The sequence below is a fragment of the Trachypithecus francoisi genome, unplaced genomic scaffold (genome assembly GCF_009764315.1).
Source record: "Trachypithecus francoisi isolate TF-2019V2 unplaced genomic scaffold, Tfra_2.0 Lachesis_group19, whole genome shotgun sequence".
Taxonomy (NCBI): domain Eukaryota; kingdom Metazoa; phylum Chordata; class Mammalia; order Primates; family Cercopithecidae; genus Trachypithecus; species Trachypithecus francoisi.
Genome location: NW_022681464.1, coordinates 29427681 through 29445546, shown reverse-complemented (window position 1 = coordinate 29445546; position 17866 = coordinate 29427681). Strand labels below are relative to the sequence as shown.

The window sequence follows — 17866 nt, the reverse complement described above, 5'->3', positions numbered from 1 at the left end:
TTTCCAATTCCACTGCCTTTCCTCTAGGGAAACATGAGAGAGTAAGAAATCATTCCCCCAGCTCTCCACATCATGCTTTGGCCCTTCTCTCTACAAGAGCTTACTTGCTCCCCAAAGTGGGAAAGGGTCCAGAGCTGACTGGGGAGCGCCTGACATTGGCGGGGCCAGGTTGGACTAGTGGCCGGTCACTGCTGGAATCTGTGCCCTGAGCAGGGACCCAGCTTCCTGAGTCCTCTTCCTGTCTCCATGTGCGGCAAGCACCTGCTTTCGAGAACAGGCCTGGTTCTCTCCCTAGGTCTCTCTGTTTCACCTGCAGCTGCTGTGGGATGCTGGCCTGCTCTCTTCAACTATGCTATTCATCAGCTGTGGCCTCGAAGACGTGGGACTGCTGTCTAAACCCAGTCAGTTCCCTTGATCATGTCTGAGAGTGTGTGACCCCAGGTGCAGACTGAGGGCTGGAGGTAGAGACTGCACTTTGGCCTTGGGCCTACAGAGTGTTGTCTAATTCAGCTATTATCTGAGAGCCCTGGATAAAATTTTTTCTCAAATTAATAAAGTAGCCTGGAGAAAAAGGCAGGAAAGAGGTTCAAAAGTTGTCATGCCAAGAAAAAACTGTATACACTACGTTGAAAATTATCCTTGAACAGCCTCTAGGAAGACACCATATTAGAAACTGCTCCTTGGAATACCATGCAGCCATAAAAAGGAATGAGATCATGTCCTTTGCAGGGATATGAATAAGGCTAGAAGCCATTATCCTCAGCAAACTAACACAGGAACAGAAAACCAGACACTGCATGTTCTCACTTATAAGTGGGAGCTGAACAATGAGAACACAAGGACACAGGGAGGGGAACAACACACAATGGGGCCTGTAGGGGTAGGAAGAGGGAGAGCCTCAGGATACATAACTAATGCACGCGGGGCTTAATACCTAGGTGATGGGTTGATAGGTGCAGCAAACCACCATAACATATGTTTACCTATGTAACAAACCTGCACGTCCTGCACATGCATCCCAGAACTTGAAATAAAATAATAATAATAACAATAATAATAAAAAAGAAACCGCTCCTCAATATGCTTCCTTTCCTGAGCTGGAAGAGATCACTACTGATGAAGCGGATTTTGCTTAGGAGCCATGTTGCACAAACCAAGCCCGCATGTCTTCAAACCCTGGAATCAAGCTCAATGCAGTGAGATGCATGCCATTGAGGGGGCCTTGGGAACTGCCCTTGGCTGGGAGCTGTGGGCTCCTGCGCCTTCCTCAGGCTCATTCCAGGGCTGCAGGAAGCTCATTCACTGGCTGCGGTTATTACACTCTATTTTCTTGCCAATTGCATATAGTTGTTTCCATGTAAAATAAACGTGCACATGATGCAACTCCTCTGTGTTCTCTTTTCCATTTGGCTAATAATCCTTGGCATGTGCCCCACTGTTCAAAATCCTGAAGGAGAAGATAAATAAGGGGCCCCTGAGCTTCTTATTTACTTGGGATCTACCCTTCTGAGTCTTTTTCTACGCATTTATGTATGCATACATACTTGATCTTTTACATAAATAGAAACATACTATACATATGGTTCTGCAACTTAATATTTTCACTGAATCATGGAATTATGGGATTTCCCCCGCACATATCAACAGATATAGATCTAACACATCTTTTAAACTCGTCCATAGTACGGATAGTCTGTAATATTTGTAACCATCTGCCACTGCTGAACTTTCTTTTTTAGAAAGTCCAGTTTTTGCTATTATAAACATGACTATAATAAACATCCTACATATAAATATCTTTACATATTTATGTGAATATTTCTAGCAGATCAAAGAGTATGTATATTTGAAACTTTAATATTTACTGCTGAATTGTCCTCCAAAAATGCTTAATGATTTTTACTTCCAACCACACTGTATGTTCCCTAACACTGTATATTATACATCTTTTAAATTTTTGTCAATCTAATGGATAAAAGGGAGTATCTCATTTTATTTTTGTTTCTTCAATACAAAAGAGACTGAATGCCTTTTCAAATGTTTATTGCCAATTTCTGTTTTTTCCTTTGGGAAAATTTTGTTCATAGCTAAAAAATTTTTTCCACTGGGTTGTTTGTATGTTTCTTATAGATTTTTAAGATAGATCTTTTAGGATGGGTATTCATCTTTTGTTGCAAATATTTCTTATGGTCTGACACTTATCTTTTATTTGTATAGGATGTCTTTAACTCAACTATTTTTTTTTTAAAGGATAGCTTCTGGGTATGAAGTCTCATTTAGACAGGCCCTTTCTGCCTCAAAATTATACTTTTAGAAATTTCTTTGTATTTTTTCCTAAAACTTTTATTGTCCTTGTTTTTGTAGTTATTTCTGAAATTTTGTGAATTTATGATGTAGGACAGGGCTCTAGCTTTACAATTCCCTCAAATGTCTCAGTGCTGATCGTCTCAGCGCCTACTACTGACTATTGCTTTCTTTTCCCACTGATGTGAAACGCCACCTTTACAGTACATCCAATTCCTGTGTACCTGTACTTCTATCTCTGGACCCTACTCTTCGCCATTGATTGGTATATTTCAGCGCTGTCAGAACCACACCTTTACATTAATATAGCTCGAAAGTCTGTTTTGACATTGGCAGGACACATCCACATTACCCGTAACCTTTATCACCATTACTATGACCAGAAATACTTTTTTTTTTAGCTATCCTTACACTTTCTTTTCTTCTACACAAACTTTATAAATGGTTCAAATTTCATTTTGAAAAATCTATTACTTAGGTGGGTTTGTCCTGACTATATAGAATAATTTGAGGATAACTGACATCTTAACAATATTGAGGTTTCCCATCCAGGAACCTAGAATGTTCCTTCATTTATTCAACTGTTTTGCAGTTGTATGTAGAGGTTTGTGGTTTTCTTAATCAGCCTTTGCTTGTCTCTTGTTAGGTTTATTCCTAAGTGTTACAATTTTTGTTGTATATTTTTCTATTGTAGTTTATAATTGGCTCGTGCTATTCTCTAAAAAGGCTATTGACTGGCCGGGCACGGTGGCTCATGCCTGTAATCCCAGCATGTTGGGAGGCTGAAGCAGGTGGATCACCTGAGGTATGGAGTTTGAGACCAGCCTGCCCTGCATGGCGAAACCCCATCTCTACTAAAAATATGAAAAATTAGCCTGGCATTGTTGTGGGCACCTGTAATCCCAGCTACTCAGGAGGCTGAGGCAGGAGAATTGCTTGAACCCAGGAGGCAGAGGTTGCGGTGAGCCAAGATCACGCCTCTGCACTCCAACCTGGGAGACAAGAGCGAAACTCCATCTCAAAACAAACAAACAAAAAAAAGCTGTATATTGATCCTGAATTGAGCTGCTTTAATGAGTTCTTTATAAGTTCTAATAGCATTAAGTTGGTTCTTTAGAATCATCCATTTAAAGAAACATTATCAGCTGCAAAAATTACATTTTCGTGAATTCCCTTCTAATATTAACACTTTCTATTTGTTCTCCTTGTCTGACTCCATTGCCTAGAGTTACCAGCACAATGTGGTCTATCTCAGCGTGACTAACCTTAACACTTGTTACTAACTGTAAAGGGAACAATTCTAAAATTTTACTGTTCATGTATGCTTTCGATTTCTGGGAGCGGGAAGGGGAAGTCTTCATTAAGCTAAGGAGGTTTTCTTTTATTCTCTAGCTCTCTAAGACATATCATAAATGAGCTCTGAATTTAATCAACTTCTTTTCAGTTTGTTCAAGTGAATTATAATTCAATTCTTTAAATGAAAAGCGATCCTATTTTAGTCATGTAGAAGTTTAACGACCATATCCACTATTTCATGAATACAGCATAACCATGTGAAAGAGAACTCTGGCACCTTTCGAGTTGGTGTATGTTAATAATGTAGAACTAGAAATATTTTTTTGGAGCACATAAAAAAATCACATATTTATGCTATTGGTGATTAAACATGGATCCCTCACCTTGAAATCATCAGGAATGAGGAGTTTGGATGTTCGTAGAAAATTCAAGATATATCTGAACATCTGTCCATCTCTGTCAATGAAATAGTGCTGTTTGAGACTGTCCAAAACAATGGGCTCTGTACCATCAAAAAGTCTTCCAATTCTGTGATAGAAAAGAGGGAACAGTGAAGACAATTAGATCAATTGTTCGGCCACTGAGACTAAGAGGTGTCTTTTATCACTGTCAAAGGTAGCACTTTTGAAGACGGCAGTAGGGAAAAATCACGATTGTCTGCAAAGTGTTGGTCCCCGCTTGATAAATATCTCAGGATGAGACCATTCAAAATAGTCCTAGGCTTTGTCAAATAAATTATTTTATTCACTGTCACCTGCAAAGAAAATGTTCCTGACGTGGTGATGATGGCTAAGTGCTGTCACTGTAATGGAATCTTTCTCCATGTTACTTAAAACAAGCTTCTCTGCTACTTAAAAAATGTTATTGCTCCAAAGTGTCTTTGAAACAGATTCTACTAAAAAAGCAATTTTGTTTTTAAGAAATCGTTTTCTGAGTTTTTCCCACCCATGAATCCCAAACTTTCTAAAAATAAGGCAAAGCCTATATGTTGACACCTACATTTAATGATAAAAAAAGAATAATTTAAAATACCACTCATCTAGGTGAATATGTTTTCCAATAACAATATACACTACAGTTTCTTAGGTCTCAGCAAAAAGCATTTTTAACAGTCAGGCATCATTACAAAAAAATATTTGGCCACCCCCAAAATATGACCTGTTCAGGAACATGAGTAACCATGCTTAAAAACAAGAATCCATAATATGCTTTTCCCAATTTTGGAATGAACATTTGTATGCTGTGCTGCAGTTAAAGTGTTTTGCATCTATCATCATTTAGCCCATTAATAAAGGCTGAACCTATACCATTAGTATATGTTCAGTTAATAGAAGGTGGTCATATCTATACTGTGAAAACACAGAGGGCTGGCTAATGACATGCAAACATTCCATATCAGAGAATAGAATTTACACACTAGAAATCAGTTCCTGTACCAAAAGGTACATTTTACTTTCATTAACAGTGTGGGCAGGCAAATGGCTCCATTTTTTAACAAAAAGCTTTTGCTGATCTCCTAACAAATCTCTCTCTGATTTGGAATAACATCATTCTGTTGCTCTGAAGATGATTTTGAAATTATACATTTTCTAATCTTAGGTTGAAGTGGGGCAGGTGTAATGATAAATCAATAATTTCACCCCTCTTAAAATACAACAAACAAACAAGTGGGAAAGCTACTTTTTTCTCTCCCCCAAAAGAAAGGCATGTGAATTTTTGTTTCAACAAAAATCTTTTAAAGATAATTTTAAAACTCATGTTTTAAAATCATTTTTAAAAACTCATGTTACCTTACTCTGAAGGCAGTAAGTGCAAAGAGGAAAGCAAGTACATATGGTAGGGTTATTTTCTAAAGTTCAACAAATATTTTTGAGCTAGCGTTTTATCCAACTTTCCATGAATTGCCTGTGATTATCCAGGGTGTGGATTACAACCTTTCTGGGATTCTTTCACTGCATGCCACCTAGTCATTCATTTCTCACTGACACATCAATCAAACAGTAGGCTTGAAACTAAACTATGCTTAGTCACTGACTTCTAGTGTTTCCAGGACAATTTGATACAGGATGAAAAAGAATGAGATTTGTTTGCCTATTATTAAAACATTTTACTCTTCACTCTTAATAACATGATAAATTTCCAGTTGACAGGGGAAGAAAAGGGAGCTATATTAAGTGCTTTCCAGATGCCTTGTACCATCCTTATACTTTATATATGTAACAAACCCATTATCTTCATTTTAAAGATGAAGAAATAGGCTTGAAAAGATGATTAACTTGCCCAACTAGTTAAGCAGCATTGGGGGATTTGTGCACAGTCTGGTCCTAAAGGGGCCTCCCTTACAACAATCGGAATGAAAAGAATTACCAATATTGAATGAAAGCTTATGGTCTAGAGTTTTATTTCTGCCATATATTTGGGGAGTGAGAATTTTACAATGAAGTCCAAGCACCTATGCCGAAATAAGTCAGTATCAGTGATCTTGTCACTTTAGTAAGAGAGGAAAAGTAGGTATTTTGTTCTTTTTAAAATCCTGTTTTTTAATTTTTAGATAAACTCTCATTTTCAGGTCTAGAGTTGGATGTACGCTTGCACAGAATGAGTGATTAATAAACCTATACGGAGTGAATGTGTAAAGGAATCAGGACTGAGGAGTGTGGAATGAGAATGGGGTTTGGCTAGTTACTAGCTGTAATCTAGGTGAATCGACTTCTTTGTCTCCATTTCTTTTTAAAAATTAAGTCTCACTTTGTTTTATAAAATAACTTTAACTTTTTCTCAGGGTTGATGAGGAAATTCAGTGTGCTCATGGTGAGCTCAAAAAATGCACAGCAACAGAAAATATTCCAACCCAGCCAACAAAAATTTCTATAAAAGCAGCTCTTAGAAGACTGCAAGTGCTAAGGCACAGGATTTAAGGAGAAAAAGGAATAATCCTGGAAGTGCATTGTTTATAGACCTTTCTAAAAATAGGAGAGAAGTGTCATTTAAATGGTTTTTAGGATGCAAAAACCAAGAATAAAAAACAACCTCAGGTGTGGATACAATGAAGCATCTTCACTTCCAACGTAGTTAAAATAGAAAAAAGCTGCAAAGAGCAGAGCAGGAAGGAGATGTGAAGCGGGCACTAGCAGAGCTGGCCCGCGAGTAACCTAGAGGCCGCCTGGCCGTCCGGGCGGGAGAGACAGTGGGGAGAACTGGACTCTTCAGGCGGCCTCCACCAAGGAGACGAAAAGCGGAGGAAGGCCTGGATTCCACCCAGCACAAGAGGAACCCTAGCCAGGGAGTTTTTCTCATGAGGGGGTCCAGTCAAAGGGCAGCAAGCAAGGCCCAGGCCCTGTCTCGGGCCCCCTTGCCTGGTGAAACCGCAGGCCCCCGCCAGGCCGTGGGAAGGAGCGCTGGCGGCCAGCTCGGCCAGACCTGATGGAAGGGGGTGAAAAACGCGCGCTGCCAGGGCAGGAAAGGCTGCGTGGGCTCCGTGGGAACCGAGCAGGCAACGGTTGTGGAGAGAAAGGGGAAAGGGCTGGAACGGAAGAGCGCTTGGGCCGCAGAGGCACAGGCCTGGCGGAGGTGAAAGCCTCTCGGAGAAGAAAACGTTCCCCATTGGAAGCAACAAACGTTAGGAGTAATAACAGGGCTGCTGATTTCTGCCAACTTTAAAAGGAGGAACGTTGGAGTTGTGAAAACACGGTGGAGGGGGCATGTGGTGCCAAGGGTCGTAAAATGGCGTCCCTGGGTGGTTTTTGAGATTGCAGGGCTGTGTTGTGGAAAAGTATTGTTTGGCTAAGCAAATAATGGGGAAAATCGGCACAGGCTGTATTTCTTGTGGACATGTGAATGGAGTTACAAATCAAACTGCAGTGATTTGTAAACTCTGGTGCCTGAAAACTATGTGGAACTCATTACAGTTTACTAACCTTGGAGAACATTCCTGTTTTCCAACTAACCAAGACCAAGCTGGCTCCAGACGATGTATGGCTGGTTTTGGATTTTTTTTTTTTTTTTTCACTCATTGAATCAAGTGGCAATGCTGAGAATGACTTTCTTCCACCAATTTATTTTTGTTTTTTAAGAATGATCATTAGTATTTTAACTAACTTTTTTTTACTTTTTAAAACATTTTATTTTGAACAATTTCAAACTTATGCCAAAGCAGAGAAAATAATAGAATGAACCCCCATATGACCATCAACCAGCTTCAAAAGCTGTCAATTCCTGGTTAATTTTGTTTCAACTCTACCTCTGTGCCTCACTCTCCTTTCAGCTGGTAATTCTGAGGTACATCTCAAACACTGTATTATTTTACTGTACATATTTCATAAACTAGTAAGATTAGAAAGTTCACTAAAAATATGTTCACTAAAAAAAGTTCATTAAAAACAACAGATACTGAATTCCACTGTTAATATTAGCTTTTTAATATTAGCATTCTGAGGCCGGGTGTGGTGGCTCATGCCTGTAATCCCAGCACTTTGGGAGGCCGAGGCAGGCAGATCCCAAGGTCAGGAGTTCAAGACGAGCCTGACCAACATGGTGAAACCCCGTCTCTACTAAAAATACAAAAATTAGCCGGGTGTGGTGGCACGCAACTGTAATCCCAGCTACTCTGTAGGCTGAGGCAGATAATTGCTCGAACCCGGGAGATGGAGGTTGCAGTGAGCCAAGATCGCATCACTGCGCTCCAGCCTGAGCAACAGAGCGAGACTTCATCTTAAAAAAAAAAAAAAAAATAGCACTCTGTTGATTACTCTTGTTTATAGAGCAAGTAATGCAAGACCTAATCTCTGAGGAAACCAAGCTTATTTGGTGGGAAGTGAGTCTGGTTTTCTCCACTCTTCCTGGCATTGTGTGCTGTCCATACTGTGCATTAAAGAGTGGTCTTAAGTCAAAGAGAGTATGGGGCTAGGATCCTACATTTGGCTTAGTGTGAATCATTCATTAAGAATTTTTTTCTTGTGTATTCGTTCATTTTATCAACCTGATTTCTCTAATTTCCTGTGACTCAGGTTCTTAAGAATTTCTTTCTTTCTTTCTTTAAGAATTTCCCTTCCTTCCTTCCTTCCTTTCTTTCTTTTCTCTCTTAATCATTCAGTTACTCATTCACTCTTTCCACCAGTATTAGTGGGGGCTCACTATGCCAGATACAGGGGATGCAGTAGTAAATCAATCAGCCACAGTCCTTGCTTTTGTGGAATTTAAGTCGTCGGGGCTGGGAGTGCAGGTCAGGTGCAGTGTGATCAAGTGTGTCACTGGGTGTGTACAGTGGGCTCAGGAGGTGCACCTGGATCACCTAACTCAATCTGGGGTTGGCAGGGAAGAAACAGAAAGCTCATCGGAGACCTGAAGGAGAAGAAGTTGGCCAGGTACAGGGGCGGGCGGTAAGGTTAGGTAAGCAGGGAGAAGGGTGGGGAAGATACAAAGGCTTGTAGCCAAACCCTGCCACGTGATTACTCTCTATTGGGGTGTAGTCAGGCTGGCTTAGAAACGAGGCTGGAGCAGCAGAAGCCAGATCGTAAAAAGCCATGTGAGCCGGGTCAAGGAGTTTAGATTTGGTCTTAAGGGCAATGGGGACTGGTGTCAGGCTATGTTGTCAGGGACAGTAAGTAAAAGAGCACATTTAGGAGTGAGACAGAGTCAAGATGCCACATCTGAAAATCACACTTTCTCACAGACACAGCTTCTGGCTTACCCAAATCCTGTCTGTTTTGCCTTGCTTTGACTACATCATTTGCATAATGCAGTGGTTCTTAACCCTGGCTACACAGTGGCATCACCTGGGCAACTCTGAAAAAATAATGATGCTGGCTCCCCACCCCCAGCTATTCTGATGTAATTGGTCAGGAATGAAGCCCAGGCATCTGTATTTCTTTAAAAAAACTCTGTAAGTCTCAAATGAGTTGAGAACCAGTGTAAAGGAGGTTGAGCAGAGAGACGAAAGAGGAGGCAAGTAAATCTCCATTGAGACCCTGTCATTCTGAAGTGTCACAGCATACTTTCTTAAACTGTGAAGGATCTCCAGGACAACCAAGTTCAGCCTCTCATTTACAAATGCAGACGCCGAGTCCCAAATATATAACACTCAAGGACGCATGGCTAGATAGACACAGAGCTGGCTCCAGACCCCAGCATGCTGCCCCTGTGCTGATCGGCACAATAGTCAAGTTCAAGCCTACGGGGGACAACGGCTTTAAGCCAGTTACTACTCATTGAATAGCATTATGTGCCAAAGAGTGAATTGGCTGCTTTAAGGGTTTGTATCTCATTTAATCTTTACAAGGAGGTCAAGGAAATCATTGGTAGACTGAGAAGATACCCTACACTGAACTGAACCAAACCAAACTAAAACACCCCAGGACTTCTTAGGTTCCTTTCAAACTGCTGTTACAACCGTAAAGAGGCCTAACGAGGGATGGGAAAGAGGATTCCCAGGGAAATGGAAACCTCTGAGAAGAGTAGTATACGTGAGGCTCCATCTCCATTTACCTTGCAGCTCTTGTTCCATTATGTGCTGTGTCCCTACACTTAATCCTGAAAACTCTTACGGGATTTGTCGCTTTACAGCTAAGGAAGTTTAGCTTGAAGAGGCTGCCAGCTCTGCCGAAGCTGCCTTTTGGCTCCAGGCTCTATATACCCCACCCTTTCCATACTGCGCTGTCTAGGGCACCCCATGCCACCTCATGCACCAAGGCAGGTAACTCAACACCAGGCCCGGCTTTACCGAGAGGCCAGCAGGTTAATCCTTCCAACTCTCCCCTGCGGTCCATGCATGGTCATTACAGAGGGAGGGCTCATCTGCATTGCTGCAGGATGGAGCAACCCAGAGCAGGTGGCGGCATCCTGCTCAGGGGTGAGGCTGGAGAAAGAAGTGCAAAGGGAAGGGCATCGGTGGTTGGGCCCTTTTATCCATTTGGCTCTCCTTTGCCAAGAAATGCCTTTTTTTCTCTACGTCTAGGCTTCCAAGCCATGGGAAATATGGTTTGGATTTTAGGAAAAGATTTCATTTAGATTCTGGTCCAGATTTATTTTGCTGGCCAAAAGATTCAGAGGCTACTTACAAATGACATCTTTCGCATTTGTAAATATTTAATTACAAAAGTGATACCTGCTCATGTTGTCAACGGGAAAAGTATAGAGGGTGAAGAAGCAGCAAAAGAGAAGAACAATCTGCTGCGAGCCCACCACTCAGCAGGGAATTACTTTTAAAAATCTGATTTAAAGAGTATTTTGCTTTCTTTTCTTTTTCATTTTTGTTTGAGAGTGAGTCTCGCTCTGTTACCCAGGCTGGAGTGCAGTGGCATGATCTCGGCTCACTGCAACCTCTGCCTCCCGGGTCAGAGTGATTCTCCTGCCTCAGCCTCCTGAGTAGCTGAGATTACAGGCACCTGCCACCACGCCCAGCTAATTTTTGTATTTTTAGTAGAGTTGGGGTTTCACCATGTTGGCCAGGCTGGTCTTGAACTCCTGACCTCAGGTGATCCACCCGCCACAGCCTCCCAAAGTACTGGGATTACAGGCATGAGCCACCACGCCTGGCCTAATGAGTATATTTCTATTGAACCATTTTGCATTTTGTTTTTGGAAGCACTTGTAGCTTCATACATTTTTATGGCTACTAATTTGCATTCCCAACCAACTTTTTTTCCTAATGTCTGAAACCTAAGATAGATAAATCCAGGGTGGAGGCTGGGTGAAGGTGTGGAAGTTGTGTGCATGCACAATGGAGATTGTGTGTGTGTATGTGTGTGTGTGCACATAAGAGGCATGTGCAGAGCTGACACCACAGGTGCAACCTAAACTCAGGACAGCAGGAAGGGAAGGAGTCCTGGAAAGAGGAGATGGTGTTGCAAACAAAAGGTTCCTTTGCCTCCTTTCTGCTGAGATGAGAGAGGAACGAAACAAAGTGGGTGGAACGGAAGGAAATGCTTGGTTAATACATGAAACCTTTGGAAAAATAGAGGTTCAATATTGCATTCTCCTTGTGTTTGCAAATATTTTTAAATGTCCATAATAAAACGTTTTTCTGTTAGAAAAGGGAATGCGATGCTGGAGATAATTATAGTGTAAAAAATATCATTAGTCAATTAGTTGTTTCGGAAGTCTGCATTATCATAAACAGCATTTAATTCGTTTAAAGTATTATAACTGTTAAAAATTCCAGGAATAGCTCTTTAAGATTTCCAGACTCGAGAAATTTCATCTATATTTCATGAACACAGATAAAAATTAAGTCAGAGCTTGTTACAGAAATGGATAGAAGTAATTTAAGAGAAGGGGGAAATACCTTCTAAGTAAAAACAAACAAAACAAATTATATCTACTTATGAGGATATAATGTTTCTAGCACCTGTTCCCTGAGGCGGCATCATTTTCTTAAATGATACATAGAACTGAAGAAAGTAGGGGAGAAAGGAAAGGCAAGTTTGAAATACAAGAAAAAGTATGAGCGCAATAACAAATCAGGAACTCGGCGTTTTGGAGAATCCATCACAGGGCCACTCAGGGGTAGCTGATTCTCCAGTAAGCTTATTAATCCTCCCCTGACTGTGGTTAGAACATTTTTAAACATTAGAGGGTTACATTGACTTTTTACTATGAACAGTACTATTACAATGAAACTGAACTTTTTAAGAACTGACATAAGTAGACTTTTTGTTTCTTCATTTACTGAATGCCCACCATGTTCCCTGTGCTCTTTGGGGCCTTAAACTGGGCATGATATGGTCCCATTGGGTGTCATGGAAGGACAGAGGAGAGGGAACCAGCTGGCCTAGGCAGGCAGGGCAGGCCTCCTGCTGGAGGCAATGACTCTGCAGGGTTTGGAGTAAGGGGAAGTGCACAGGGGCTTGGAGAAGAGATTTTAGCCTGAGGGCTCAGCTGGAGAGAGGCCACGGAGGCAGGAAAGAACACGATGTGTGATGGGCGAGGTACAGACACAGCCAGTGAAGAGCATTTCTCTCAGTATTGACCAGAGCGGGGTAGGTAAGGGCACCATTATTCACAAGAGTTTTGGCACAGTTCTTCAGTCATGTCTTAGGAACTTCCTGGCATGTTCAGCTCCAAGACCCATAGACCTGGGTTTGAAACTTGCCTTGAGTTTTGATTTCTTCACCTGAGCAATGGGATAATACCTACCTCAAATAATTCTCATGAGGAATAAGTGGATATCTAATAAGCCCTACATCGAACTGAGTGTTCATCTGTGCAGGGCACACCATAGAGTCTTGACACCTCCATGAGGTAGGTACTGTTACCCTCGTTTTACAGGCAAGGGGATAACTAATCAACTAATCAACGGTGAGGCCAGAATTCACAACCAGGCAGCTGGACCACAGGGTCCAGCTGGGACCCACATCCTCACTGTGGCCACTCTGCTGCTCAGTAAAGCACTGTGCATGGCCTTGGTAAATGCTGACAGATTTGCATTCTAGGGAGATGATGTGCTATGCCAAAACAGAGTTCTGACTGAACAGAAAATCCTGCATGCATCTTGAATTGAAAGAAAACTTTTAAGATCACCTGGGCCTGTTCTCTGACTTGAGTGGCTAAACATGATTTCTAGGGCAAATGGCTAATTGTCTAAGATCAGTCCAGGATCAGATCATCATAACCTCCCTGGGAAGCCCAATTTAGTATTTTTTCAGCTAGAACAGTTTCTGTTTAGGTTTTCCCTTGCTTTTTATTTGGGCAGGCGAGCACGAACATATGCACAGAGCCTGGCCCCACAGCCCACGCCCACCCTCCTCGCAACACTGTTCTATATTTGGAGGTATTTCTGACACACTCTTTAGTCTCTTCTCTTAATTTAAAACTTCAAAATTTGTTTTCTATTTCACAATAATAATTACTATTCAGAGGAAAAAATGTTAAAATAGCCAACACGTATTAAGAGTATCAAGTACTCCACTAAAAACTTTATGGATTATCTAATTTAATCTTTTTTTTTGCCCAGGCTGGAGTGCAGTGGCATGATCTCAGCTCACTGCAACCTCCATCTCCTCGATTCAAGTGATTCTCCTGCTTCAGCCTCCTGAGTACCTGAGATTATAGGTGTGCGCCACCATGGCCAGCTAATTTTTGTATTTTAGTAGAGACAAGGTTTCACCATGTTGGCCCCCATGTCTTGAACTCCTGACCTCAAGCGATCTGCCCCACTTGGCGTCCCAAAGTGTTGGGATTACAGGTGTGAGCCACCGCACCCGGCCCTGATTTAATCTTATTGCAGCTCAATAAAGTATTTTGATTTTCCTGATGGAGAAACTGAGTTACAGAGCCATCGAGTAACTTGCCAAGGGTTTCTGAGCTACATAGTCTATTGTCCCTGAAGAGTGAGGGCCAGCCCATGCTCGAAGCTGTCCCCGACTCACAGTGTCCATCTGTCCCAGAAGTCCCATCTCCTTTCCTGCTCTGGCACCTCCTGCCAATCCTTCTTCATCTTGCAGTTGTGCTCTTTGTTATAGAACAAACTCTTTTGTATGTGTTCCCAATGAACTTAACCTGTGTTGGAAGGACTGTTCCTATTCCTGGATTTCTCAGTATTAGCAACCCTAACTACTGGACTGGGGTCTTCCTGTGTGAAGAAACATTCTTGATTCTTCATCTATGGTGTCAATAGCTCTAACAAATGGGACAGACTCTGGGCCCAGCCCTGTGTGACTGCTGCTCTCCAGGTGGCCCCATCTCTCCCTATTTTTTGATTATTTCCCTTGGTGTTTTACTGTTCCAGACTGTTGGAATTAACTTACATGTCACTGCGGTCACTTCATATAAAAACGTCAGATTAATTATATGACACTATGAGAGGAGTATGGCCAAGCCAGCTATGTGTATTTTCAATTTTACAATTTTTCCCACTTGCAATCATGCCAGCAAAAGAACAGCCTACAATGAAAGTATTTACACCTTTTGCTTTTTACCTATACGTGAAAAACCAGAGGCTTAACACAGTGCTTAATTCAGAAAAAGAGAACTAGAAAATAGATGTAATTTACTTACAGACTAGGTAAATACTTTTTGGACACCTAACAGAAGATATTTGGAAGCAAATAACTGAATCTAAACTGATTCCTTCACACCCCCACTTTATCCCTCCATACTCAGACACACACACACACACACACACACACACACACACAACTTCATTGATGGTATCAGTCAACAGAATACCTCTTCAAATATTTACAGTATTGAAAGGTGGTTGGATGAATGAAAAGGAATGAATTATACTGTCGCTTACGATGTTAGAGTGACTAGGAAGCTTAAAAACACATTCAGAAGCTAAGCCTTGCAATGACCAAGTCAAAGGCAGGAGACAGCCTCAGGACGGTGAGCTGTATCTCTTGAAAAGGAGGACAGAAAGCGGAAAATTGGACAAGAATCCTAATATACAACTTCAAAAGTATATAGACATTTTAAGGAATCTATACCCCACATTTTAAGAAGGTCTAATTGCTTCTTCAAACCACAGTGAACGATGTGCCTGGTTAGCTTTATGCTCTGAGAAGCTTTTAAGGTTTCTAATTTATGTCGCAAGCTTATTTAAACAGTCACCAAATCAAAATGACATGTGAAAAATATTAAGTTTATATCAGCTCATGATTCAAAGACAACACTTGTGGGTGTGTGCAGTTGGGAAATACCCAAGAAGGCGCTGACAGCATTCTGCCCTTTGGGTGCGCTGCGGCCAACAATGCGCGGTCTGTAGGTGTGTGTCTTGTGCAACCGTCTACGCCCTTCTGGGCTTAGTCGTGGTTTATCATAGTTCAAAAATTTACCCAGAGGCCCCAAGCCAGTCCATAGCCACGCTAGGTGATAGGAATATCTATCAATATTTCTCCCTACCCCTCTAACAAAGAACAGAACCAAGCCCTAACCTGAAAATCATTTAAAGAAATACAAGTTTCCCAGCTAACAAGGATTCCTCATTTTTTTCCTCTTCCTTTTAAGATGATCACGTATAGACACTGACAAGTTTTAGTAGTAGTTTGATGACTTCACTTCCCATAACTTGTTGTTTCCACTAGCTCTTCATTCAGAAGGCCTGGGTGAGAAGAAAATACTTTTCTCATTTAAAAATCTGCAGAAAGAATTATCAGTGGGTTCCTCCAGAGCCTGACACCTGGTGTACTTGGAAATACAAACCATCTCTTTCCTGTTCAGCTTTTCTAATCGTTAGAGACATCGAGCTAGGGTGAAGAATGGAACTTCATTTTTTTTTAACCTGGTTTCCTAGGTTTTTTCTTAGTTGTTACAACAACCTTTATTCCTTTCCATTTTCTCTGAATTCCACCCTTAATGCCATTTTGTTCCTTCTGCAATGTATCATCAAAATGATGATGTTTTAATAAAGTACCTTCTTTAGGGCCCCTAAGATTACAGATCCGTGGGATATACTTAAAAGAGCATTCTTAATTTTTTTCTTTCATATTGACTGTTTGTGTTGCTTTCAGACTAGAAGAGTTTTCCGTTTTTAGCTAAGCTCTAAAGCCCTCAGGACTTTTTAGCTTTTTTTGAAAATCAATTTTTGGTGGGGTCGGAGGGGCCTCACCAAGTTTAATGAGGCTGGGTGGGAGTTCTGGAACACACTTAGCTCCGATCACAGCAACAAGTTCGGGCGAGCTCAAATTCACCCTTCAGCTACGAAGCCCTCCCAGCTGTTTGAAAGTGGTGGTTAGCTGTTATGTATGGTTGTAATTTATCTTCTGAATATGGAGAACACAATAAGAAAAGTTGCATAAGAATAAAAATAATCATTACCACCAGAAAAGATAAACAGCAATGTTATTACTAAGCAAACTGACACTCGGCATTTGATATTCGGTAGCAGCAGGAAGCCATTATCCAGCGACACTTCTTTTCCACTGATACCACGTCTTGAATAGATTCAGACAGTCGGGCAAATAGCTGATACGATTGTGGCATTGAAACATGATTTTTAAAAAACATTTTCATTTGCAAATGTCACTGCCATCAGATTGGAGCTCCCAGGTGCCTACTTTTGAAAGATGAATGCATGAAAAACACACATCTTGTAAGATTACACCGGACTCTCATCCCCTGCCCGGACCAGGACCATCCGGGTACCTTTGAAAGGCCAGCACGGAAAACATTCTGCACCCACACAGCTGGCTGCTTTGGGGACAAGCTGTCACCACTTCCTATCTCCTGGCAGCTTGAGAGTAATCTTTCAGAAGCCAAATGTTGGTAATTCATCGAACTGAGGCTATAAATCCTGCGTTTTTAGTAAAAAGAAATGGTATTTTTATAGGTGATTTCTGTAATAATAATAGACCGAACTGTCTGGTAGACGTGGTGGCCCAGACTCTTTCCTAACATAGCTCATGTTTCAGTGGAGGGCATTTATGTGGCAGTTTTGTGGACCCATGAGATATCTTTCAGAGGGACTTTCTGATACTACTCATAGGAAGTTTGGGTTATTTATTTATTTCAGAGATAGTGTTTTCCAGTGTTTCCCAGACTGGTCTTGAACTTCTGGCTTCAAGCAATCCTCCTGCCTGGCTTCCCAAAGTGTAGGGATTACAGGCCACTGTGCCTGGCCTGTTTTTTTTTTTTTTTAATCCTGAATATTTAAATGAAAATTATAACATCATGGTTTTGGGGTGTGAATAAATGCTTCTTTTTGGGAGTTGGGGGCAAAGGTTATTTTCCGCATTGGCCTAATAAAAAACATTTCCCCAGCTTGAGAATAACTTGTACGGGATTTTCTTCCAGCCTAGCATACATATAGCGTAGATATCCTTGAAAGGAGATGTGTGAGATTCGTGGGCTGGGCTGTATGAAATAACATCTAAAATATTAAACCCCTTTGAATGGAACTGTTCTCAAGACACAGTAAAGTGGAGCATATTTGTCACATGTTAACATTGTAAGAGATTATCTGAATCTTCTATGAAATGCCTATGAATTTTTCAAATGAGTAATTCGATCACATGGTTTATTATTATAAAAGTTCTTTCTGGTATGATGAGGGTAAACTCGAAACACGATGAAAAAAACACAGCAAAAATGCCTGGGGTGTTGCTCAATGATATTATTCATGACTGATCAAAAACGAGTACAGTCAGTATCATTGTCCCAAGCCACATGGATCGTGCCAGAGTCAATAGGAAAGGCCTCACTCTGCCAGTGAGTCTCCTGCCACATCACCATGGTGCCCACGGTACTGCACAGTGACGCGTTTACATGTCATCACCTTTCTCTGAAGCTCAGGTGCTCCAACTTGGAGAGGCATGTGGATTGCGGGAAAACT

At 41.3% G+C, this 17866-nt stretch overlaps 1 protein-coding gene across 4 annotated transcripts in view; it reads right to left on the bottom strand.

Annotated features, from left to right (window-relative positions):
* Window positions 1–17866, bottom strand: part of KCTD1 (potassium channel tetramerization domain containing 1) — a 199868-nt gene that overhangs the window by 17339 nt on the left and 164663 nt on the right. For all 4 annotated transcript variants that reach the window (XM_033178076.1, XM_033178077.1, XM_033178075.1 and 1 more), the window contains exon 3: window positions 3984–4128. In XM_033178076.1, coding sequence (XP_033033967.1) covers window positions 3984–4128 — 145 coding nt within the window. The remainder of the gene's footprint in view (window positions 1–3983; window positions 4129–17866) is intronic.